Genomic DNA, 27,809 nt, shown 5'->3' with positions numbered 1-27,809 from the left:
TGAGATTATCAGAGATATGTCTTCACCATGTATTCTTGACCAAGGATGTTTCTGGCTTGGTTAAGATTCTATGCTTAAATTGCCATCTGGTATCAGTGGGGAGATAATCTTGAGGAGTTAGAAATTGAAGGTACACCTGCACAATGGCAGACATATAAATAATCTGTACATTAACCAGGGCAGTTGACTGTGCATCATACGGCTAAGTTATTTTACAACAAACTGAGGTCATATAAACTTGAAAGTGGCAAGATTTTAATTGTAAGAATGTAACCTATTTGGAAGTTGCAAATTTTTAAATAATATTTTAATTGTAGGGATGTAACCTATTTGACACATGTATATGCAAATAATTTGTTTGGTATGGGTGGAGAATACTGGAATAGATTGAGAGGCAACACTTTGTGGCATTAAATATTAAGACCTGTAAAAGGTATGTGATATTGCAAGGTAGTTTTTCGATTGCCTATTCCTTGTGAACTATGTTTTTTTGCTGAGTCCAGGAGATAGATCACACAACAATGAGCCTGGTTACCACTTGCAAGGAATAATGTACTGCTGTCCTTGAGAGAGGATACCCTCAAATGGCAAGTTAGGCTACCCTTGTCACGTTGCTGCATGTACATTATGGCCATCTATCAAAAACGGTATTGAATATTGTACCAATGTATCATTTGTTCACAAAATCTGTTTTGTACCTCCACATTGATTTTCTTTCATTTGATTTATACCTAGCATTTTCCTCCCATATCCAGTCTTGCTATTTGATTCACACCTTTAAGTGATCACATCTTTTCATTTGATCTGAAAGTATGATTTTTCACTTCATGTTTTGCTGATTCGTAGTGTTTCTGAAATAGAAAGTATTCTGTTTGCCAGATTTAACATCCCTCCTCTGAATGAATGAAACTTTTACAAAAAAGATTAAAGACACCTGAACACATGGCAAACACACATTGAATTCTTCTTACATGTTCTCAGGTTGTGGATAATGCTGGAACAGCCCATACGAGGGGATGTAGGAACTCAGAAATCTGGGGACCTTAGAAGCTGACCGAACAAATTTTAAAAGACATATGGGATCCTTGGTTTTATAAATAGAAGCATCGGGCTGAATTTTCCATCCCAATTCAGAGCCAAACTATATCAGCTTTGTAAAAAAGGAGGCAAGTGGACTCTGCACGCAGTGATCCGGACCCCATTTCCAGTACTAGCTATTTTTACTGCAGTGGGAAATGAGGTAGATCGTGACCTGACACACACGGTGAGGGATGTCGGGAGTTCTATTGTGAAGACTGCTGAAACATTTACTTTGTCACTTTGATGGAATCACACACCAACTCAGTGCAGTCGGGGACACAGCAGGTAGCTTCTCAGAAGTGCAAGAAAATTTTGAAGACTCTGCGAGTAACAATATATTTGCATCACCTCAAACAGAAATGCCATAGTGAAAGTCCTGAATCTGCACCTGGGAGGGTGGAGGTGGCAGAGTGTGGTCCCTGGATACACAGTGCCTTTGCACAAAACTGCCACCATTTGGACGTCAATCCATTCAGCCAAGCTTTGAGTAATCTAGCCTGCAAAAATAGGATTCTGGGATTGGACATGGGTCCCTCACATCTGCAGGCATTCAGCCAGAGCAGCTGCAGCAGCAGCCTCATGGCAAAAGATTCCCAGGCAGCAAGAGACACAATGTCAGCAGCCAGAACAGAGGAGGATAATGAGTCAAGAATACCCTAAGAATTGTGTGTTCCACAACAAATTCACCTTCCAGGAGATGTTTGAAAGCCAATGCAGGAGGAGATTTTGTATGTGCAAGGAGATAGTAATTAACCATTGTGCCCTCCTAAATAAAGAATTGATCCATCAAACCATCTAGCTCTGCCAGTAGCACTGAAGGTCACTGTGGCCCTCAACACCTCTGCATCAGGTACTTTGTAGGGCTCTGCTACTGACTTCTGTTGGAAACTTTAGTTGATTGTTCAGTGATGTGTCCGTGCCTTCACATGCTTCCTTGTCCTTGACTTCATCAGCTTCTCAAAGGATGCAGCATCGCAAATGCAGAGAGATTCTGGCTATGCACCTGTAGCCAGCTTTCCCCAGGTCCAGGTTGTCGTGGACTGTTCCTATGTGGCCAACGGGGCTCCCATGGAGAGAACAAATCACTTTTTCAGCAGGAAAGGTCATAGTTGTACAAAGATGTAGCTGGTCGGCCTTCACAGGAAGAGCTTGCTGCATGTGTGTGCACTTTAAATCTTTTGTCTCTTAGTCATTGAGCTCTGCCCCTCCCCCGTATAAAAGTGTAAAATCATGGCCAGGTGGGATCCCAGAGGGAATCCCATCTGTGCAAATTTTTTTATTTCAAAAATATACTTTATTCGTAAAAAAACTCTCAAGTAAACCATTGCAAAACGACATATCCAATAATTAAACAGTGCAAAAAAAAGTCGTTTTTACAATACTATACAATGCTTATTTACATTTAACACTCATTATATTTCAACATTTAAAACCATATACATACATCAGATTTTACTGTGTGCTGCTTTTTTCAATTTAGCACACAGTTACACAGGCCGAGGGTGTACTACAGTTACCGGGCCCTCGCTCTGCCTCGGTTGAAAGGCTTTACACAGTGGCCTTTCCCCATTGTGCCTTTGCTGTGGCTGCCCCAAGCTTGAGCACGTCCCTCAGCACATAGTCCTGGACCTTGGAATGTGCCAGTCTGCAACACTCAGTCGACGACAGATCTTTCAACTGGAAGGTCAGCAAGTTTTGGGTGGACCAAAGTGCGCCCTTCACCGAGTTGATGACCCTCCAGCAGCAGTTGATATTTGGCTCGGTGTGCATCCCTGGAAACAGCCCGTAGAGCACAGAGTCCTGCGTCACCGAGCTGCTCGGGACGGACCTCGACAAATACCACTGCATCTCGGTCCAGACGTCCTTTGCAAAGGCACGTTCCACAAGGAGGTGTGCAACCGTCTCATCACCCTCGCAGCCGCTTCGAGGTCAGCATGCGGCGATGTTGAGATCTTAAGCATGCATAGGGGATCTGACGGGAAGTGCCCTTCTCACCACCAGCCAAGCCAGGTCTTGGTGCTTTTTTGTGAGTTCTGCTCATGAGGCGTTCTGCTAGATGACACCGACAGTCTGCTCAGGGAACCATCCGACAGGATCCGCCGTCTCCTTTTCTCTCAGGGCCTCAAGGACATTACGTGCTGACCACGGCTTGATTGCCATGTGGTCAAAGGTGTGTTTCCAGAAAAATTTATCCACGAAGGACAGGTGCTGTGGTACAGTCCAACTACTTAGAGCGTTCCGCGGCAGTGTGACCAGACCTATTCTCCGCAACACTTGGGACGGGTAAATCCTCAAAAAGTAGTGGCACTCGCTGTTAGCATACCGAGGATTTAAGCACAGTTTAATGCTTGGACCTTGGAGTGTGCCATTCTGCAACACTCGGTCGAGGACAAATCTTTCAACTGGAAGATCAGCAAGTTTCGGGTGGACCAAAGTGCGTCCTTCATCGAGTTGACACAAAGGTGGCCATCAGGACGAGGGTGGCATTGGGAACATTTTTTCCTCCGTTCACTGGAGATGGGCATCACTTTCCTCCAGACACGATCCATCTTTCATCTCCAGATAAATTTGAAGATGGCTTGGGTCACTGCTGCTGCGCAGGTTTTGGGTTTGCCAGACCTGCACCACATACAACAACACAAAGTACCTTGCACCAGATACCGGGTTTTTTCCGGTGATAGAGAGGCAGTGTTGCTCCCACAAGCCCAATTTTTGCCTGGCTTCGGCGATGCACTCTTCCCAGTTTTTGGCTCATGCCCCTGCCACTCTAAACCATATCCCCAGTACCTTAAGGTAGTCTGCCCTGACGATGAAGGGGACAAAGGATCTGTCAGCCCAGTTCCCAAAGAGCATGGCCTCGCTCTTACCCCGGTTGATTTTGGCTCCCGAAGCCAGCTTGAACTGCTCGCAGACTTGAAGGAGCCTGCGAATAGATGAGGAGTCCGAGCAGAAGATAGCCACGTCATCCATGCACACGGAGGCTTTGACCTGCATGCCTCCGCTGCCTGGGATTGTAACCCTTTTGATGTCTGGGTCACTTCTGATGGCCTTGGAAAAGGGTTCAATGCAACACACAAAAGGGATGGAGGAGAGAGGGCAGCTCTCCCTGACTCCAGACCTGATTTGAAATCTGACTCCCACCCATTGATTGAAACTGTGTTACTAATGTCTGTGTAGAGCAGTTGGAACCAATTGCGGATTCCCTCCCCAAAGCACATTTTGGAGAGCACATCCATCATGTAGCTGTGCGATATTCTGTCAAACGCCTTCTCCTGTTCTAGGCTGATGAAGCAGGTATCCACCTGCCTGTCCAGCGTGCAGGCAATCGTACCCCTGAGTAGCATGAGGCTATTAGAGATCTTCCTGCTGGGTACAGCACAGGTTTGATCAGGATGGGTCACTGACCCCAGAGCAGACTTGACTCAGTTGGCGATGACAAAGAACAACACAGCACATGAAACAGGCCCTTCGGTGGTGATGACCTTGGCCAGAATTTTATAGTCCACATTCAACAGTGAAATGGGTCACCAATTCCTAATTTCTTCCCTTTCCCCCTTCTGTTTGCAGATGAGGGTAATGATGCCTTTCTTCATGGATTCTGACATGCTGTCTTCCAGAAGCATACTCTCGTATACTTCCAGGAGGTCCGGGCCCATCAAGTCCCACAACGCCAAGTAAAACACAACCGTCGCTTCCGGGAGTTTTACCCTTCTGAAAGGACTTGACGGCCTTTGTCAGCTCATCCAGAGATACTGGTCTGTCCAGGCTTTCCCGCTCACCGTCGTCTAAGATCTGCTGATAGACAACAGGAACGATTGGGAGGCCGTGCTGTCTGTTGGTTTCAGGTCATACAGTCCGGCACAGAAGGATTTGCAGATTCTCAGAATGTCAGACTGCGATGACCTTACAGAGCTATCTTCTTCCTTCAGGCTGCTGATCAAGGTTTCTCTGTGCATCTTCTAGAAGAAGAAACAGGAGCATGTTTCATCCTGCTCCATAGAACGGACCCTGAACCAGAAGATAACCTTGGAGGCCTCCGAGGCAAAGAACGAGGCTTGATGGTTCTTCACCTTCCAGAGATCCTCCTTAACATCAACTCCCATCAACTGCAGTTGGAGTAGATCCTGCATGCTTTTCTGGAATCGGAACATTTCTCTCCAGCTCTCCCTGGCCTTCTGAACCCCTTTGCAGATGAAGAACCTCTTGATGTTACCCTTGATGGTTTCCCACCAGAGCGATGGAGACTGAAAGAAGGGTTTCACGGTTCTCCAACCGTGGTAAACACTTTTGAGTTCCTCGAGGTTCTCTGGGGTCAACAGTTCTACATTTAGCTTCCAGGACCCCCTGCCCACTTTTCTCCAGTCGACAGTTGGCCAGCAGGAGGCAATGGTCAGAAAAGAACACCGGCTTGATGTCAGTGGACCTGAACGTGAGCGTGCGGGATACAAACATGAAGTCGATCCTGGAGTGGACAGACCCATCTAGCCATGGCTATGTGTATCTACACTGCCCTGTCTGCTGGGTTGCTGAAGACGTCGAGCATCTTGGCATCTTTAACCATTTCCAGCAGGGCTCTGGACATAACATCCAGTTTGTTTTCAGCCCTGTTGGGTGGGCCGGCCTTGTCTATAATGCAGTTAAAATCCCCACCCAGAATGATTGTCCCAGAGGTGGTGAGCAGCAGTGACAGCTGTTCAAAAACTGCCAGCCACTCGGTCTTGACGGCAGGAGCGTACACATTAATCAGTCTGAGAGGGCAGTTTTTGTACGTGACGTCTGCTACAAGGAGCATCCTCCCACCATCTCCCTAACTTCGGAGATGGCCAGTTGTGCAATTTTTTTAACTTAAAAACTATACTTTATTCATTTAAAAAGAACTGTCAAATAAACTATTGCAAAACAACATACCCAATAATTACAAACAGTGTAAAAAAAAAGTCATTTTTACAATATTATATGATGCTTATTTACACATTACATTCATCACATTTCAAATCCTAAAACTATATACATACATCAGATTTTACTGTGTGCTGTTATTTTTCAATTTAGCACACAGTTACACAGGCCGAGGGTGTTCTACAGTTACCAGGCCCTCGGTCTGTCTCGGTTGAAAGGCTTTACACAGTGGCCTTTCCCCATTGTGCCTTTGCTGTGGCTGCCCCAAGCCAGAGAGCGTCCCTCAGCACATAGTCCTGGACCTTGGAATGTGCCAGTCTGCAGCACTCATTCGAGGACAGATCTTTCAACTGAAAGATCAACAAGTTTCAGGCAGATCAAAGTGCGTCCTTCACCGAGTTGATGACCCTCCAGCAGCAGTTGATATTTGTCTTGGTATACATCCCCGGAAACAGGCCATAGAGCACAGAGTCCTGCGTCACCAAGCTGCTTGGGACGAACACTCACAGCGTCTCACCCCAGGCCTTCTTTGCAAAGGCACATTCCACAAGGTGGTGTGCGACCATCTCATCACCCCTGCAGCCACTTCGAGGGCAGCGCACGGTTGAGCATGCAAAAAGGATCTGACAGGGAGTGCCCTTCTCACCACCAGCCAAGGCAGGTCTAAGTGCTTGCTTGTGAGTTCTGGTGATGAGGCATTCTGCCAGATGACACTGACAGTCTGGTCAGGGAACCATCTGACAGGATCTGCCTGGATTTCTCTCAGGGCCTCAAGGACACCATCTGTGCTCAGCCTCAGAACCCACCAGTGTTGCAGGCCCATGTGTTCTATTTACACACTGAGCCATTAGGGGAGAGAATGCTACACATTATGAATTAGCTGTTTTACATGAAGCCTTAGTGACTTTGCAGGGAGTTCACAAAATAATCTTTCAAGCAGGTGATGGGAGAAAGGGAGACCAATACTGATCCTCGTAGGGTTCTTGCTGCACCAGGGGGTTGAAGAATCCCAGGAGCAGGGGGAATCCAGCTTGAAACTAATTAAGTATATTTAAATACTTATTTAAATATGCTAATCTGGTTCCCGCCCTCATCTGAGCATGGTGCCTTGGAGAATCTGTGCCGGGCATGACACGGCTGGAAAATTGTGACCAACATTTAATCAAGGCCAAGCACTTTCTCAAGTAGCCATTAAAAGACCCTGTAGCTGGATTCAAAAAACAGCGTATGAATTCTCACAAGTCTCCTCAACAACAGTTATACCTCAACCAATATTAAGACAGATTATTTGGTCATTTATCTTGTTGCTGTTTGTGGAATCGTGCAGCTCATAAAATGGCAGTGTGGCTTCTTATACTACAATAGTGAATAGTTAATGAAAGTAATTCATTACTTGTGAAATAAGGACTGAAAATGTATTATCTAATTGCACTTCTTTTGTGTAAGGCATGTAATGGTTAATTCTATGATTCCCTTACTCTCAACAGGCAGTTTGGTTGCCGGGGATGTAGGATTAGCCCTGCAATCTACACTCTGACTTCAATAAATAAGATTTACTTTTTTTTGGGAGTATGTTTCTGAATATGTTCTTATTCATTTGTTTTTCCTTGGATGTTTTCCCCATTTTTCTTCTTTTTCCTAAGCCTAATTAGATATCTTATAGCTGAGGGGACAGTTGCACAGATATGTTGTCGCCGTAACCCCATATCGACATTTTACAGGAGGTGCTACGAATCATTTAGAAGGGGTGCACCTTTCCAATTTCCTTACCGTCTGTGGAGAGAGCAGGCTCCATCTGTGATCAGACTTACTCAGATTTGAATTAAGTGAAAAGAGTTGCAAGTCTATTGTCTGACATTAAATGACAATTCCCAGCACTGCCCCATGAAGTCCTCATTTGAAAAGAAATCAAAATATTATAACAAAAATTTCTATTTGACGCAAATGAAATGTGTCAACATTGTGATTTGCTTCAACCTAGTGTATTTAAGTCATTATAGATTCAGTTGGATAGAATATATCCTTTTGAAACATCAGTGTGTGCCTTTATGAGTAATGAAATGATGTACATAAATACTTGCCTGTAGATGACTTGAAGGCAGGATTACTGAAAGTACCTCAGCCACTGCATCTCGATTTACATATATATAATTTTATATTGGAGATGAAGATTCTGTTGAGGTTTCAGAAGTGCCATTGCTGTTCAAAATCTGCATAATGATATTTGTGTGTTTCATTCTCCTATCCTGTACCTCACTCCCGTACCTCCCACCCCTCCGCCAGCATCCTGCTCACAGCATAGTCCCAAATAAAATAACCTTATTTTACCTTTTTTTCTAGAGTTACCAGTAGTCTGCATATGATTTTATAAATCATGTTCTTCTGGAGCTAGTAATCAATAAATTTTGCATCTATATGGGGCACAATTGCTGTTTAGGTGCAGTGTTTGTATTTATGTTATTCTTGTCTAGCAGTTTAACGTGCTTTAATCAGAGATCATGAATGATTTTTAAAATACAAATGACCCCATTACTTCATAGCATTGTCATTGAGTTTTTCTTTAGTTTGTATTTATTTTGTGCTCTTTGTATTATGGTCCACTGTGCTATAACATTTAAACTATTTTTTACTTTGAGCTATTACAGTTTTACTGTTTATTGAAAAATTAATCCTGGTTCATGTTTTTTCTCCAGAGTTTTATTTAGAAATATCAAATTAAGGCTACAATGGCCATGTTGGACTGCCTTCCCCATCCCCAACAGCAACCCTCCCCAATATAGATATGGCTCAGCAAGTTTATTCAATCAGTAGTGCAATTATACAATTGAAAAATATCCCAGGTTCAATCCTCAGGTGTGCATATTTCAGCCAGGGAGCAGTAAGAGCATTACTATTGGTTTAAAGGCTCCTGGGCCAGGGGAAATTGCTATCTCACTGTCCCTAAATAAAGTTCACATACGTTCATGTTGAGTTAGAACTGGACTGAGCTTTATGATTTGAGCTGTTCAGCAGTCTGCTGGCATTCACAGTCAAAACTCATGAATAATGAGGACTGGGAAAGGAACTCAAAATGGGGAGCAAACTGGTGAGGATAAAAATAGTTATATTTAAACAGTTGTATAGTGAAAAGCTTTTGATCTATAAACTTTTAACATTTTGAGGTGTTATTTTTCATAGAATTGAATGCGATTTTGGTTGGTTGCTGAGCACACTTTCAAACTAATTGGTGATCCTGACTAAATGGTGAATACTCTTGCAATATTAACTCTGCCCACTTCTGCACTGCCATCCTGCCAGACTGACATGAAAATACCATTATTTTCAAACATGAAAATGTTCTATATTTTTAGATTCATCTTCTAATTCAGCATAAAATTGGATATCCAGGTTAGTCAGTCTTTCACCCCTCAGTACAATCTGCATAACAGAAGTTGCTAGCAACAGTCTACATTTGCTATGCTCTGACAGTAATTACTTACATCCAATACCAAGCATCAAGAAATTATTTACACGTAATCACACTTTAGTCTGTTTCAATTTCTATATTTCTTGACTCTTTATGTCTTGGATATGAAGGTATGAAATGCATTTTAATCTGGTAATAAAATGTGCACTGTAACTGTTGCCCTAAGGTAAAAGTAAACTGTTGAAATTGAGTTGGTGACAGCCAGTACTTATTTAAAATACTCACGAATGTCACTACTTTATTGCATTTACTGGTAAATTATGAAGTTTTCAGCCTTTTTAGAAGAGATTGACAACATACATATTGGTGTAGTTGTATATGCGTGACATGACATTTCAATTTATTTTTAATTCTAAAAGACAGTATCCTTTTTGCTAACTTACTTAATCTATAATTCAAAGTGGTCAAGAATCTGTCAAGGTATTCTGACAGTTTCAGTAACAAAATTCCACTTTTTTTTGGACCACAGCCAAGCTTATTACTGATGCTTGTGATCCCAATACAATCTTTGATGACCTTTGCTGTGCAAATGGTGAACGAAAGATTTGGATTTTAAAACTTTAAAAAACTGGGATGATTAAAAGGGATATTGCCTTTTTCAATATATTCTCTCTAGACTAAATGACTGCATTGTACTCATTATATTGTACATTACAGGTGGAAATTATGAAAACACATTTGAAATAGAGAAAGGTGTTGGCACAATTGTTATCGCAAAGCCACTGGATACTGAGCACAGGGCCACATATAATATGACTGTGGAAGTCACAGATGGGACAAACTCAGCTGCCACACAGGTAAAGCAGAAAGGGTGTATGAAATCAATGTGCATTACAAATTATGATGTCCAGGTTCATTATTTCTTGCTATTTTAATGATTTGTCTTCCTTAACTAGTAATATTAATAGGCAATAAAATGTTTAATAACGAGGCAGGGCCCATCACATTGTTTGGTTCTGAAATCATTGAAATACTGCTAAGCTAAGGGAATCTCATATACACATCATTGGAAGATCTGTAGGAATTACACTTTCATTTTACAGGTGAGGAAACATCTTTCTGGCATAGACTGATCAATTCGTCTTGTTTCCTAGCTGCTTGTTGAACAGATTCATTTTTTATGTGATGGGTGTGTTTATATGTAATATAAAATGTGAGCGGCATAGGGTGAAGATTTGGCACAAGTGAGGAGAATTCTATAAATAGTGCTTTGAAAAGTAACAGGCTATTGGTTTTATACTTCTGAATTAACAGCTCAAACTTGTGAATCCAACTTCCACTCTGACACATTGTGAAATTGAATTTAGTAAATATTGCATCCTAACATCCTCCTTAAATCAAGGCAAATCTGTCAAAGTGAGACCAGCCCTTGGAGCCCCTGCCAATAACCACCTAGTTGAGACTCAAATGATTAATTTTTTGAGCTGTTTGGTCATTCCTTTGCAATTGAACAACTACCTCTTTGGAAATTGCATTCTTTTGGGCCAGGGGATTTTCTTCAATGCTAACCTGTCACTCTATCTCATGTAATCAAAAACTGCCAAAGGGAGGAGAGTACGTGTGTGGTTGGATTTTACAATGCAGGCGGAGGCATTCAGACCATGATGTTTGTGCAGGCTATTTGACAGCCAGCACAGACTCAGTCTCTTTTGCCAGTTACCTTAAATCTATATTTTCTGGATCTCGACCCCGCTGCCAATGAAAGCAGAACCATGCCATTCCTCCTTAAAAAAATCTTTGTTTCCAAAACTATTTCAAGTTGAATATCTATTTTAATTTTGGATAAAATTGACTTTTTAAAAAAGGCATGACGGGGACCACGGGCACTCAGTTAGAAATTCTAAATATGGATAATTGAAGAACCAATATTGATTTATGGTGTTTCTGCTCTGAGCAGAATGCTGAGTTCTTTCGGACATGGTATGTGCGTCACTTAATTAAATGGCTGAGACAAAACACACTCAGGAACCTTTGCACCTGAATGGAATGGTATGCGTGGCAGGCATGTTAACAAGGAAGTAATTAAATATTAGATCTCTAGAACCTTAACATGGGGTGGGCAGACCCACATTACACTGCCAAGTTTCACATCATTACAGGACCTGAGGCAATGGAACTGCATGTGCATAATTCCTCTCTTCAGTTTCTAAACATTGGGACTGCCGGAGTGTCTACCATTATACAAATTGAGAATTGCGTTTAAATTTGGACTAGCTGAGAAATTTAGTCTCCCCAGTGGCACAGCTGGTTAAAGTCATGAGCATGCCAATATGTGGAAAATTGCAAGTTTAATTTCAGAGCTTTGTGTCAGCTAATCCTAAGCAGAATGGTGAAAAGGACATTATCTCAGTGTCACTTGATTAGGGAAGACAAAATGGTTTGGAAATCCCATGCCTAATTGTTATCAGGGACAGGGCCAGATTTTCTTGGGAAAGGTTTCCATTTCTCCTAGTTGGCATGCTTTCTGAGACTGAATTCAGGCCGAGAGGAACTTTTACACACCCTGTGTGACATCATATAACACCGAACTGTGTGTTGGAGCGAGGTTTATCACCTATACAACTATAATGGCCTCTCTCTAGAATTCCTGCCGCAAAACAGGAATATGGCAGTGACTGGGTGCAAAGTGTCAGTCGTTCTGTAGCAGGATGGCCATTGGTACCCCAGAAAAGGTAGCTGGGTGTTTAAAGTGGCATAAGGACCAAAGGTCAAGCAATTAGCAGGTCTGAATACAAGCGTGATGGTGGGGGTTGATTGGATGATCCCAAAGTAATTACCACCAATAACATCCCATGTGGGGATCCAGGATGCAGCAGTGATGACACGTCAGGGACATTCAGATCAAAGGAAGAGGCTTTTAAAGTTGTTATTAAAGTAGTAGGCCTGATGATTGGGAACATTTTAGATTTCTGCAAATACGCAAAGGAAACTGAAAAAAGGGAAAATAGAATTTGAAAGCAAACAAGCCAGAAATGTAAAAAGGACCCGTGAAAGCTTTTATAGGTATGAAAAAAGAAATGATTATCAAAGACAAAGGTGGGCCCAGTACAAGCAAAAGCAGGAGAATTTATAATGGGGAGTAAGAAAATGGCAGAGAAGAGGCCCGGAAGTTGGGGGTGTCGGGGGGTGCGTAGTGGTTACTGTCTGAATTAAAATTTGTGCTCACCACTGCTAAAATCAGTGCAGCGGCATCCAGGTGCATATGTGGGCTGGATAGAAGGCAGTCTTTGAATTTATCAGTATATATAAACAAATCAAAGATGAGCCCTCAGGCCTCACCCCTAAATCATTTGATGCTGCTTTCATGCCAACCTATGCCGCCTTATGCCCCATCCTCCAGGACTCTCAAACATCATGCCAGCACGTCTCTGTACCCACCCCCATGGCCCTTCAGATCTATAATGCCACTCTATGAACTTAACGACACTCAATCCTCCATGCCAATGCATGCTGCCCACTCATCCCTAGGGCCTTTTGTATTCTCTGCATCAATTTAGAGTCAATTCATGCCAATCCCTGTCCCACCTCCCCCCACCATTTGCCCTTGCCCCTTTCCATGCCAACTCATCTAGTATCCACCATGGACAAACCTCATGAGTCATGCTGATATAAAATGACCTTTTTGTTGATGTCATCACTATTTTAAAAAATTTCTTATTGATTAAAACAACATTCAATACATTGAAATATCTTAACTAATCTCTAATGAGAAAAAACATTTCTACAACCACTTGAATCTGTTACTCAAACTTTTCACATAACGTATCCCCCACTGCGACAATGTTAGGTTGTAAACTCAGTCACAAGCACAAACCCTATAATGATAACCCTCAGGCTTATGTCAACAAACAGAATTAAATATAACACAAACAGCCTACATTTGTGTTTTTCCTATTAAAGTGAATAACTTCTCCTTTTTCCAAGTAATGTTCCATTTGCCATGTTCTTGCCCACTTGGATATGTTTCTCAAAATACTAGACTTGGCTTTGAAATTCTTCTGCCCTGATTTATGTTATTTTCAAACTTTGTGATAGTCTTCCCAAAATAGATGAAGTTTGCATTCATAATGGTAGCTATAGTTGGGAACATTACTAATGTTAATACACCATGCACTCTGTGATGTAGAAGTCTTTTGAGATATCAGCCTCTGTTTTTAAATCATTGATTGAGCAGTAGAATTATTTAGGAACCTTTTCTTATAAAGCATTGGTTTATTTTGGTTCATGGCATTCATCCAAATTCTTTTTTTCAATCATTGTACACATCATTGAGTATTCATGAACTTCATTAAAACCAGCTTTGGATATACTTCCTGAATCAGTTCCTGTGGAGTTTTTATTTCTGTTTAATTGGTCAAAGTTTCCAATCAACATGTCGGGTGGAATTTTCCCAAAAAACTTTGTAGTGTCATAACAGTGAGAGAACGGGAGTACTCCATGCCAGTTTTGTCGGCACACGCTGCATAGCAATCTTTTGATACTTAGTGCAATGAAAGAGCCTCCATTCAAATCACACTGTCACAGATGCACCAGATGCATGATTCACCCAAAGTGGCCACAGCTGTGTGCCATTAAGCAAGTGGAGCTCCATTTAAACACTGATAATGCACAAATAGCCAGACACGCCAGGAAGATGGCACCTCGTGGAGCAGCTCCATGATTTAAGGAGGGAGAGTTGGGATGGCTACTGGAGCTTTACAGGAGAGGAGGTCCAACTTCTTTCCCAGAGACTGTTGGTGGCGGCACAGGGGTCGGGGCCAGTAGGTGGCCTGGGAAGTGGAACACCGGCTGTTGCTGGCATGGAGCACCAACAGCCAGTGCAGAAAGAAAATGAACAACCTCATTCAATCAGTAAAGGTGAGTGTCCATCCCATCCTGACATCAGTCCTGTCCGTTGAGCCTGGAATGTCCACATCCCTGACACCTCATAGCCTTCCAGCTCCCGACCCCCTAGCACCTTACTCCAAACCTTTGAGCACACTCCCATCAGAACCACTGCCTGCCAAGGCACAGTGCTGACATACATCACCTGACTGTCCCCGCTCCTATTACCCTGTGCCCTTCCAGTCATCAGGCTTCCAATTTCCCCCTTCTGTCAGGAGAAGGTGGCCCATAATTGCCAAAAGCGGGTGAAGACCAGAGGTCTGCGAGCTGCATATCCTCACTGCATTTGAGGAGCAAGCCATGGAGTTGTCAGGGAAGTCCAAGGAGAGAGCACTGACTGACAGCAAGGTTGGGCTGCACACCAGAAGTGAGGAACGATAAAACCTTATTCAATATGATCTATCTGAAGTAAATTGCAATCTCCCCTATTACTTGTCCCTCCCTTGCACTTACTGTATGTTATCATACAGGAAACGACCCCGATGAGCCTGGGTCATCAGGAATCGGCTCCCTCCTAAAGCCCCCGCTGAGACCCCCATCTCTAAACAGTCAACAAAGGCATCACGCACCAGCGCAGATATAGTTACCTCAGTGGAACATGTTAATGGTGAGGCTTCTGGGGCACTTTCTGGTGTGCACCACACAACTGTTGATGTACATCAGGTAGAGGTGGGATTGTCAGAGAACCTGAGTAAGCTGAGGTCTCCCGGAGCCTAGGAGACTGGCACCTGCCAGGTGCTGAACCCTTGATATCAGTTCTCCCAAATCTGCTGGAGATGCAGAAATAGAGCTGAGTATACAAGAGGAGCTATCAGCAACATTCTAACAACTGCAAGGCTGTTTGGAGTCCTACACCCTTCAGTTGCAGGAAGTGGTGCCAGCACTTCATAGTACCTATGCCAACACTGCAAGCAAGGTGAAGCAGTAGAAAGCCTGGGGTAGGAAATGATTGCCATGGATGGCAGAGTCCAGGGCCTGGCCAAGTCGCTGATGACCCCATGAGCATGCTTGAGAACCATGGCTTCGGGTCTCAAGCTTGGCCTGGTCTCAGAGAGTTGTCGCTGACAGCTCACACACCATGGGGCAGATGCAATTGGGCCTCCAGACTGGCAGAACCAGGTGACACCGAGGCCTCTCTAGCTCACTCCAGCTACCCACTGACCCATGCTCATGGGCACTCCAAGGGAGGAGGAAGGGCTGTTGACCATGCCAGGGCCTTCCAGCCAGGTGACCCCAGCCGTTCCCTGCCCTCCTTAATCCTCCCTTCCTGACATGGGTGCATTCCAGGGACAGTGGGCTGAACAGGGTGGCAGAGATACATCTGTGACATCCAAAAGTCGGCCAAGACCCTCCAGGTCCTGCATACCACACCACACCCATGGGATACCTGCAAAGGGCACCTTTGGGTGCGGAACAAAGCTGACTGCCTGCATCTCTGACGTGTATCTGGGGGACACCTCATCGTAGCAGTCGGTCAGGTAAGGTTAAGAAAGTTGTAGTCTCATCAAGAGGACATGGGTGAACCCTCGAACACACTCCCAACATGCACACTCCTTGGGTGGAATGCACACATCTGTATAATGTTCATCCAGCGATCACACAATCTCGATGTTAAGGGAGTGAAAACCTTTCCTGTTAATTAAAAGCACCCCTTGATTGTATGGGGCCTGCAGGGTGACATGCATCCTATCAATAGCCCTGTGCCCGTGAGGCATCCCAGTGATGATGGTGGAGCCTGCAGTTCAACCTTTCTTTTGGCCTTGGCCCACGGAAAAGTTGATTTTGGCTGCCTAGATGTACAGAGGATCAGCCACCTCACAGACGCACTTGTGCACAGAGGGCTGGGAGATGACACAGAGGTCTCAGCTGGAGGTCTTCAAGAACCCGGTGGCATAGAAGTTGAGAGCTACCATGACCTTCAGTGCCAGTGGTAGCAGGTGTCATCGTGCTACACCATTGGTGCTTCACTGTCTCCTCACTGAGATGCGATCTGTTGCAGCACATGGCATCCTGAAGCCTATTGAATGACATATGGGTCCTGTAGAGGCAGGATCTCTCCTCTTAGTCCTCTGTTCCGCTCTTTGGATCAATGGACAGGCGTGACCTCGTGTCTGGTCACCTAGCAACTGACACCATCACCAGTGCCATGTTCCACCTCAATGGGTGGCTGATTGCTGCCACATCATCGCCACGGCGGGCATGGAGAACATACACATGGCTGTGAGGAAGTGGGTGGCAATGAGGAGGTTCACAATAGTAACTCCTGAAGCGTGGACATGAGTGCACCCACCTGGATGTCTGTTGCAGTGGTTTCCAGGAATGGCTAGTAGTTCAGACAAGTGATGGAGAAGCAGCCTCTTGACTAATCACGAGATGGGTTCCCATTGAAGGCAGCACTGCAGAGCCCATGCAGTGTGAGGAGATTTGTTAACACCTGTAAAGCTCCCTTGTTTGGGGAAACAGCTGCCAAGTCTGGTTCTTGTTTCTGTTAGTGGGGCCTGGGATGGTATGCCAGCAGTCAGTCACGGCGCCTGTCCAGCAGACAGATGGCAGGGTAAATGTGGCGACATCAGTGGTGTTGAAAAAAATCAACCATGTATGCACATGAGTGGTGGTTCAATGGCCAGGGGGAATGCGCAACACAAGCCAGCAGTAACTCCCAGTACGAGGTCTCAAAAAACCCTGCACCCATGCAGGCCCCGTACCATGGCAGTGACTGAGACACCACCATCGCCAAACCCATGCCTCAGGTTTGGTGTTCAGAGGTAAATACCACTGAATACTATTTACCTCCTAGCTCCCCTTTGCCACTGCTACGCCTGAACCAAACTTTTATAGAGCAGCAGTGATTCGTGCCAGTGTGACGTCATGTCAGAGAGGTGGGAAGAATTCAGGAGGGGGGAACGATTGCGTGTTGAACTCGCTAATGATATAGAAATCCAGTCAAATTCATGCAAATAAGCTCCTTGCCCATTCTGGGGGGGCTGGGAAGATAGCAAACCATTCCAAGCTGGGCACAATTTGGAGTTCTGGCCTCGCACACTATTTTCCAAGCTTGCCTCTCTGATCAACGGATGTGGCAAGGTGGTAAGATCCTAAACGTCTCATTGTAGCTTCAGTGTTTGATTTCTGAATAATTTTATCTACAGCATGTTCTCTAATGGACTTTACAGGCTAGCCACAGATGTGGCTATGATAGCACCATTGTAGTTGCCTGCGCCACTTTTAGTAGAACACACCAGTACAATATATTTCATATTTATGTAGCAAATATTTACCACTGTTCAGCTTTCTGCTCCTGTTTTCATTGGATGGGATTGGCAGCGGGAGCAGAAAATCTTGTGAAATGTTCAGATTGCATTTCATACCAATGTGAAAACATGCACAATTCTCCCTGCCCCACAGTAACATAACAGGATGATAACACATTATCAGACCAGTATGCCTGAGTCAACCCCACCACCATCTCTGACTACTTTAAGAATATTCATTCACATCAGTGTGAAATCTGAACAACATGAGTTACAACTGGGCTCCAACAATGTACACCTTGCAGGCAGATACCACCACCCCACCACCATCGGGCACTGGCTCCCTGGCGCTCGCTGGGCACTGCCCCCCATTGCTCGCTGGCACTGCCTGCCTGGCCCTCACTAGCACTGCCCCCTCCCCCGGCGCACTCTGTCTATGCAGTGATAAGGGGCAGGTGGCCTTTAAAAATGATGCCAATCTTCAAAAACTGAAGTTACTCAAGCCCGCCCTGTCATTGTGATGCTGTAGGATCTGCCCCTTGCCATTTATTTTTCAGTTTTCCCAATGATATTTAGGAGAAAGCTGCCATGGTGCAAGTGGCTTCAATGCTGCTTTTCCTGCCCATTTTTGCATTCTGCTAAATACTGGGAAAATTCCATCCCAAGGAAATAAAGCCCTTAGCCAATCAAAAGTATTCGGGCTCTGATTTCTGCCTTAATGTCTTATCAACAAAGTACAAAAGTCATAGTGCACCAGGGTGCACAATTTATCTGTGAGTGCTACGTATTTTTATTAACTCAGGAGAAATACAATTAGCCACATCTGAATTTCCAGTTGACTACATATATTGGACAACTGGGTCCATACGGGCTTTTCTTAGCTGTGGGAAATAGGGGATCTTTGAAAGGATAAAGGAAGGTTGCTTCAAGGGTTTTGTGCACTGAATGCAAATAGACTAAAGGCATTATACTGCAGGGTAGAGCATTACATAACAGGTTTTGAACAGAAATAAGGATGTGCAGCAGAATCATTCATGTCCTGAACTATTCAGTTAGATCTAGTTTCATCTTTGAATTAATTTGGGTCATACGCTGTTGGCTATGAATATGAGCTATCTCCAATGTAAATTACTGATCCGCACATCTAATAAATGCCCATTATTTAATTTGCAAGTGCTGTCTCCTTCACAAAATACGGTTTCACTGAATTATATAATCTGAGCATTAAGTCCTGACTTTCAACCTGGCTCTCTCGTGCTTAGTAATTTTCTCACCTCCAAATCTAGATGCAAATTTGAGATGAATATAAACGAGAAACTCTCAAATTCTCTGAGACTCACTCCTGTCTAACCTAGTCAAATTGGACTCTGCTTTCTGCACCATGAGCCATTCATTTCAACAGAACAATAATAAGTGACTTTTTATACTCACTTTAACAAAGAAAAGACACATGGAGGAGGGGGAGAAAGTAGAAATCAGTAAAAGAATTGATGTTAAGTCACACAGTAGAGAACCAGATATATGACTTAGAAGTAGGTTGAAAAAATTGATTTGAAAAAGTTTTGTAAACAGTCACTTGATCGTACAGAAATTGAATATTGTTGAAAAAAGAGATAACTGCTGAAGTTTTTTTTTGTACCGCAAGCCTACGTTCCACAGTCAATATGCATGTTGGGTTTTATGTAGTGTTAGCACTATATGATTGGCCTTATCAGTAAGCATGTAAATAAAGGTTCTAACAGTTTTCCCACTTTGCAAACGACACAAAAATAGAACAAGCTATCCTGCATCATAAAGGCTATTCAGATAAGTTCATTGTTCGCTGCACATCCATAAATTAGCAAATGGGCTGAAATTGACCTTAAATATACTCAATCATGGGATATCCATAATCCTCTGGAATAGACAACTCCAAAGATTTATGAGAATTCGAATGAAAAACTTAATCCTTATTTCAACTCTAAAATGACTTTATCTTGAGACTATGCTCATGTGTTCTAGATTCACCAGACAGAAGAAATAGCCTTTCTATTTCTACTCTGTAAGACATTCAGAATCTAGAATGTTTCGATGAGTTTGCCTCTCATTCTATTGTCTGTCGCTGCAACAGGCCCATAGCAAATGCCATCTCCCTGTCCTACACTGAACTCTGGAACACCTGGATTACGAAGATATCTGTGTCATCCTTACATTTATTGACTACAGCTCAGCCTTTAATACCATTATTCCTACAAAACGCATCTCTGAACACACTAGGCTAAGACTCGGCTCCTCCCTCTGTGACTGGATCCTAGACTTCCTAACCTACAGACCGCACTCAGTAAGGATAGGCAACAGCATCTCCTCCATGATTATCCTCAACGTCAGTGCCCCAACAAGGTTGTGTCCTCAGCCCCTTACTCCTTATACACATGACTGTGCGGCCAAATTCATCTCCAACTTGATTTTCAAGTTTGCTGATAATATCACCGTAGTGGGTCATATCTCAAACAATGATGAGACAGAGCACAGGAAAGAGATAGAGAATCTGGTGAACTGGTGTGACAACAGTAATCTCTCCCTCAATGTCAGTAAAACAAAGGAGATAGTCATCGAGTTCAGGAAACGTAATGGAGGACATGCCCCAGTCTACATCAAAGGGGATAAAGTGGAAATGGTTGAGAGCTTCAAGTTTCTGGATGTCCAGATCACCAAAAGCCTGTCCTTGTCCCTCCACGCCAATGCTATAGTTAAGAAAGCTCAACAACAACACTATTTTCTCAGGAGGCCAGGGAAATTTGGCATGTTCACTACAACTCTCACCAAAGCACCCATTCTGGTTGTATCACAGCTTGGTATGGCTCCTGTTTAGGCCAAGACCGTAAGAAACAAAAGGCCATGAATATAGCCCAGTCCATCACTCAAAGCAGCCTCCCATCCATTGACTCTGTCTACACTTTCTGCTGCCTCGGAAAGACAGCCAGCACAATTAAGGACCCTACACATCCCTGACATTTGCTCTTCTGCCTTCTTCCATCGGGAAAAAGATAGAAAAGCCTAAGGTCACATACCAACCGACTCAAGAACAGCTTCTTCCCTGCTGCCATTAGATTTTTGAATGGACCTACCTTATATTAAGTTGATCTTTCTCTACACTACAGCTATGACTGTAACACTCTATTCTGCACCCACTCCTTTCCTTCTCTATGAACAGTATGCTATGTCTGTATAACACGCAAGAAGCAATACTTTTCACTGTATACTAATACATGTGACAATAAATCAAATTGTTCTTTTAAAACCCAGAGAAAATGTGTCCAATTATAACTCACGAGAAATCTGGTCACGTATACTAGATTAGAATCAGGCCCAAGTGGCCCAATTTACTCTGCCTCTCATCATAACGGAATTCTCTCATCCCAGAAACCAATCTAGTAAACCTTCACACCAATACATGATTTTATTCTTCCTTACCTCCACTCATATGATAAAGGGGCAGCACTCCAAAAGCTTGTGCTACCAAATAAACCTGTTGGAGTTTGACCTGGTGTTGTCAGACTTCTTACTGTGTATATCCTTCCTTTAGTATGGAGACCAAAGCTGCACACAGTATGCCAGGTGTTATACTAAATCCTAGTGGGAATGCAGCAAGACATCTTTTTGCCTGTACTCCAATTCCTTTGCAAAGAAAGCCAAAATGGCATTTACTTTCCTAATTGTTTGCTGTATCTGCAAGCTAACTTTGTGTTCTTTGCACAAGAACAACCAAGTCTCTTTGAACATCAGCATTTGGAAGTTTTGCACCTTTTAAAAAAATATTTTGCTTTTCTATTCTTCCTCCACAATTGAATAACCTCACACATCCCATACTAAGACAGTGGGCAGGATTTTCCAGCCACGCTCACCCCAAGGCCAGAAATTTCTGCCCGAGGTTAATGGACCGTTCTGTCACAGGGTCACACCAATTCCTGTGGCGGGCGAGACAGGAAAATCCCAACTAGTGTCTCAGAGCCAGCAGCCTCAGGATAAGTCCATGCTGGATTTCAGAACTTGTCAGTTTTCAGATTGGATGGTTTGAGTAGATAGGGTGGAGTCAAGGATCACCAGACCATTTGGAGCATGGAAAAAGATGGGAGCGCTATGCTGATAATCATCTGGTGCATCGTCGTGCCAATGCAACACCCAGCAAAGCAAGCCAGTATTGTACTCATTTAATAATAATTAAAACTCAGTAAGTAGTCTCACAACACCAGGTTAAAGTCCAACAGGTTTATTTGGTAGCATGAGCTTTCATCACGTGAGTGCCAATTTAAAACTCATGCACGGTAGTTTAAAAACATGTCCAGTTCTCGGACATCGCTAGTTTTCGGATAGCCAGATTTGAGACAGTGTATACCTGTAGGATACTGCCACCTTGCCACCTGAACCCTAATTTCTTACATCTTTTTACTGTCTCTTTGTGCCTTCACAGCTTACTTTCCCATCCAGCTTTGTATTGTCAGCAAACTTAGATGTATCATGCTCCATCCCTTTGTCTAGGTCAATAGTATAGATTTTAAATAGCGGCAGTCCCAGCACTGACTTTTGTGGCACTCTTATCAAGGCAGTGTCACCTTGGAGAGACTGGGCATCTCAACAGAAATTGTGGTTTCAATAGCTCCTCTCAATTTGACAGTCCTTTTACCTTTATCCATAGTGCTGGTCTTCCTTGTAGCAAAATAGCATCTATTCTGACAAAAGACTATCTCTTCATGTTGTTTTAATACAAAGGAAACAACCAATAGACCACAAATCATATGATGTACTTTAGTTTGGATCAGGATTAATGAGGGTAAACCTGCGATTTAACAGATGATAAAGGTGTCAGATTCCTTTGAAAGAAAATGTTGAAGACTCAGTCATGTCATTTATTCAATACAGCTTTCAGATTTTATCTGTGATTTTTCTTTTCATTTGTCATTTTTTTTCTTGACCATTTTTTGAAAATCCAATTGGTGGAATCTTACCAGCTTTAAATATTTTCTGAGTTTGGGACCAAAGGCAGGTCTCCACCATGCTGGTGATCGCTGGTCACCCTCTTGCATGACCTTACCAGAGATGCCTCTGGGTGTGCTATCCAATTAAGGATGGTGGGTAGATCAGCTACCTGGCTAGCCCAGTGAGAGGGCCTGCAATATTTGTCTTGCTGGAAACCCTACCAGGAGAGGTGGCACTGCTGTGACTGGTAAGAAGAAGCAAGGGTGATTCAAGATGAAGGTACCCACAGGAGATATGTAACATTTTAGGAATTGTAGACAAAGGATGAATTGTAGCTGTGGCTGTGACCTTGCGATAGAAAGGGCCTCAGTGCACATGTGGAAGGATAGGAGCCCTCGTGAGTCCACAGACCAGTACCTACAAACCACCTCCTGGCACATAATGGATTTTTCCCTCAGCCTCATCCCCAATCTACTCACCAGTGGGCACTGACCTATTCAATTTGGCAACCTGCCAATCAGGTAGCCGCTGCCATTGATAGCCCACCTCTGACAAGATTTAATGGAGGTGAGAATGTTGGGGTCACTGACCTGATGACCCCATTTCCAAAGCTGCTCCTGATATCACCTCCAAGCCTACCTCCACAGGATCAAAGAGATACTGCTCCAAGTATTAAATACAGAAATTCCCCGCACCTTTACTGCAGACAAATATCCAATTACTTAAAACCATGGAACAGGAAATTAATAACTTATCTTTGAAAACACGTTATAAAAACTGAGCTGAATCTCTAATTGTACCCTGTTTTGTTTGCAGGTATTTATTAGAATACTTGACAACAACGATAACGGTCCTGTGTTCTCTCAGCCAAGCTATGCTGTTACCATTTCTGAGGATGCAACCATAGATACGGAGATTCTGCACATTAAAGCTACTGACAGGGATGAAAAAAGCAAGTTGACCTACTCCATCCACAGCAGTATAAATCCCATAAGCATGCGCAAATTTCAACTTGACCACAGTACAGGCAAGTTGAGCATAGCTGAAAAGTTGGATCATGAAGCACAGGCTCAGCACAGTTTGACTGTAATGGTAAGTCTGCTTTTTCTAGATTATTTCTCCTCTATTAAAGGATCACATCAATTTGACAGCAACTTGCACCGTGTATCTCATTTTGACTTACAGCTCGCTTCTTCTGCATGAAAGATCTATCTTAGATCCTTGTTGAAGACTTCAGATTGCAACATTTGTCTGTGTTAATTGTTTTATCATAAGTGTATCATGATCTAAGATGCAAAGAACCATCTCACTGTCTTCTTACGATTCACATGCCCCTTGTGAATTTGCACTGATGAATGTGATAGATGAAGGGTAATTGTTCAAAGTGAAATGGAGAAATATAAGACTGTATTTACTTAGCTGCTGTTGTCAGGTCATTTAAGCATTTTCTACATTCACCCCCAAGTTCTGCGAGCCTCTGCAACCTCCAGGCAGGTTTGCTGGGAAGCAGAATGCCTTTTCATGCCCTCACTTCTTACAATAGAGCATCAGAGAAGCTGACTGTATAGCTTTGCAACTCATTAAGAATTTCCACTGCCCAATTGTTGCATTGACCAATTGGGTAGTAATGAATGCAGCCTCCATTTAAGAGATGCACTCAGACTTTTGAATAGTCCGCTGGAGAAAATGACTGTAGATTCACCAGAAAGGAGGCAGGCATCTTGTTCCCAAGATGATTGGATGATCAAATGTAAATGAGACTTGGGAGTTAGAACAGTTTGGGTTGCCAGTTGATATTATCAGGAGATGTTTGATGTTTCTGTGTTACTCATTCACCCACCAAAACTTCAACACAGTTTGAGAAAAAAAATCCTTGCTATTCATTATTGAGGGGCATTGCAGGCAAAATCAAGCTGTCCATACATTACATTCACACATGGGCATTCATTTCAGTGTGAGCTACTAATTTGCAGTCAGGAATAGAAATCCTGGTAAAATTGTTTCTCTCTCCCCAGTTGATGATATACAGCAATTATATCCTTCCCCCAATGCCCAACTTAGAGATGTTAATTTAGTAATGATTACAATGGCACAGTACCACACTATGCAGTGCACTTTATAGGCCAATGGCCCTGGGAAACTGTTACCTTAATAATATTAAATTCTCTGATTTATTTTACCTATTTTGAAAGATGAAAGCAAAGTGTTCCTGTCTTTGAATATCCAAATGATTCTCTCAACCAATTCTGTCAGTTTAGTCCATGTTAACTTACTAATGAAATATAATTAAGTTGTCTATAACTACTAGAAAACATAGGACATCTAATGTGTTGCGTCTGACAAAGATTACAGTGGTTAGCACTGCTGCTTCACAGCACCAAGGCCTACGTTCAATTCCTGGTTTGGGTCACTATTTGTGCGGAGTCTGCATGTTCTCCCCATGTTGGCATGGGTTTCCTCTGGGTAAACACACAGTAAGAAGTCTCACATCACCAGGTTAAAGTCCAACAGGTTTATTTGGTAGCAAAAGCCACTAGCTTTCAAAGCGCTGCCCCTTCGTCAGGTGAGTGGGAGTTCTATTCACAAACAGGGCATATAAAGACACAAACTCAATTTACAAAATGATGATTGAAATGTGAGTCTTTACAAGTAATCAAGTCTTAAAGGTATAGACAATGTGAGTGGAGAGAGTGTTAAGCATAGATTAAAGGGATGTGTATTGTCTTCAGCCAGGACAGTTAGAGAGATTTTGCAAGCCCAGGCAAGTGGTGGGGGTTACAAATACTGTGACATGAACCCTAGATCCCGGTTGAGGTCGTCCTCGTGTGCAGAACTTGGCTGTCAGTCTCTGCTCAGCGAATCTGCGTTGTCGTGTGTCATGAAGGCCGCCTTGGAGAACGCTTACCCGAAGATCAGAGGCCGAATCCCGTGACTGCTGAAGTATTCCCCAACAGGAAGAGAACGCTCTTGCCTGGTGATTGTCAAGCAGTGTTCATTCATCCGTTGTCGTAGTGTTTGCATTGTCCCCTGAACGTACCATGCCTCGGGACATCCTTTCCTGCAGCTTATCAGATACAGTAAAAAGCCTGACAACACCAGGTTTTAGTCCAACCGATTTATTTGATAATATTATTAATAATATTTATTAATAATTAATTAATTAATAATTTAATAATAATTAATAATAATTATTAATAATATTGATAGTATTATCAAATAAACCGGTTGGACTAAAACCTGGTGTTGTCAGACTTTTTACTGTGTTTACGCCAGTCCAACGCCGGCATACCCACATCATGCTTATCAGATAGACAGCGTTGGCCGAGTTGCAAGAATATGTACCATGTACCTGGTGGATGGTGTTCTCATGTGAGATGATGGCATCCGTGTCGATGATCCAGCATGTCTTGCAGAGGTTGTTGTGGCAGGTTGTGTGGTGTCGTGGTCACTGTTCTCCTGAAGGCTGGGTAGTTTGCTGTGGACAATGGTCTGTTTGAGGTTGTGCGGCTGTTTGAAAGCAAGAAGTGGGGGTGTGGGGATGGCCTTGGCGAGATGTTCGTCTTCATCAATGACATGTTGAAGACTCTGACAAAGATGTCATTGCTTCTCTGCTCCAGGGAATCACTGGACAACGAAGAGTACTCTGTCCACCATGCCCGTGTTTGTCTTCTGAGGAGGTCAGTGCGATTTTCCGCTGTGATGCGTCGGAACTGCCAATCGATGAGTCGAGCGCCATATCCTGTTCTTACGAGGGCATCTTTCAGTGCCTGGAGGTGTCTGTTGCGATCCTCCTCGTCTGAACAGATCCTGTGTTTCAGGAGGGCTTGTCAGTAGGGGATGGCTTCTTTAACGTGTTTAAGATGGAAGCTGGAGAAGTGGAGCATTGTGAGGTTATCCATGGGCTTGCGGTACAGTGAAGTGCTGAGGTGACCATCCTTAATAGAAATGGATGCCCAGGAATGCAACCGATTCCAGAGAGTAGTCCATGGTGAGCCTGATAGTGGGATGGAACTTGTTGATGTCATCATATAGTTGTTTCAGTGATTGTTCACCATGAGTCTAAAGGAAGAAAATGTCATCGATGTATCTAGTGAATCACATCGATTGAAGGTCCTGAATGGTGAAGAGGTCTTGTTCGAACCTATGCATGAAGATGTTGGCATATTGAGGTGCGAATTTGGTCCCCATGGTTGTTCCGTGTGTCTGGATGAAGAATTAGTTATAGAAGGTGAAGACATTGTGCTCCAGGATGAAGAGATGAGTTGTAAAATTGCATCTGGAAAATGGCAGTTGTCGGTGTTTCCTCCCACAGTCCAAAAGATGGGCTGGTTAGATGCATTTGCCATGCTACATTCTCCCTCACTGTACCCGAACAGGCGATGGAGTGTGGCAACTAAAGGATTTTTACAGTAAATTCATTATAGTGTTAACATCAGCCTATTTGTGAAACTAATAAATAAACTTTAAACTTGATTAATGCTTGGATTTTGCAGAGCCTTGAGGGCTCTGCAGACATTCAAGCTGATGGATGGGTCCTGGACAGGGAAGTCTTGGCTGTATGGAAAAATGGGTTAGGGTTAAGCTGAGTTCAAACAAACCTCTTTTTGCTATAATCAGGACCTTGACCTACAATGTGGGGACAGTCACAAACTTTCAGCTTAGACATAAAAATTCTTAAAGGGTAGAAAATGTCTATAGAACTGTCATAACATGAAATTGTTTAAACATCCAGCCTCTTAAAAATATAAAAACCAAGTTACCGATGAAAACAAACTGTCCTAGTAGTTACAATAGCTGTTTGTTGACATATCACAAGGACTGTCATAATGTCATTGTGGATGCTTGACTGCAGTCCAGAAACTATAGTTATCTGAGCAGGGAGGGTTCTAGGTTTACAGTTTAAGGAAATTATTAAAGAATTAGCTGCCTTTGATGTGGAGTTATGAATTGAAGTGTGTTTGTTGTTCAGAGGAATTAAACATTTAGAGAGTTAAGAGTTTTGATTTGACTTTTATCAATTGATGTGCCATTGTGAAGAAAATATTATTATTTTAAAATATTTTTTGTGGTCTACTGCGGTATTCTAAGGGGACTATATCTGCATGCATGACTAATTTACTTAAGCTGGGGACTGAGTGCCCAACAAGTTCAGAACGTCAAATGAGTTAGGTATGAAAGCCAGGCAATTGAAGGTGAATATGGCCAAATTAGATATTCCACAGCTAAACAAGACATGGGTAGAATTTTGCATTAGGAGATAAAGAAAGTTTGTT

At 43.1% G+C, this 27,809-nt stretch overlaps 1 protein-coding gene across 8 annotated transcripts in view; it reads left to right on the top strand.

Annotated features, from left to right (window-relative positions):
* Positions 1-27,809, top strand: part of LOC145348921 (protocadherin Fat 3-like) — a 567,559-nt gene that overhangs the window by 411,252 nt on the left and 128,498 nt on the right. For all 8 annotated transcript variants that reach the window (XM_080197003.1, XM_080197010.1, XM_080197006.1 and 5 more), the window contains 2 exons: positions 10,103-10,242; positions 23,353-23,628. In XM_080197003.1, coding sequence (XP_080053129.1) covers positions 10,103-10,242; positions 23,353-23,628 — 416 coding nt within the window. The remainder of the gene's footprint in view (positions 1-10,102; positions 10,243-23,352; positions 23,629-27,809) is intronic.

Source organism: Carcharhinus amblyrhynchos, chromosome 10, assembly GCF_965287045.1.
Source record: "Carcharhinus amblyrhynchos chromosome 10, sCarAmb.v2.hapA, whole genome shotgun sequence".
Lineage (NCBI taxonomy): Eukaryota > Metazoa > Chordata > Chondrichthyes > Carcharhiniformes > Carcharhinidae > Carcharhinus > Carcharhinus amblyrhynchos.
Note: the sequence above shows the minus strand (reverse complement) of the source record. Positions and strands in the feature narration are given on the sequence as shown.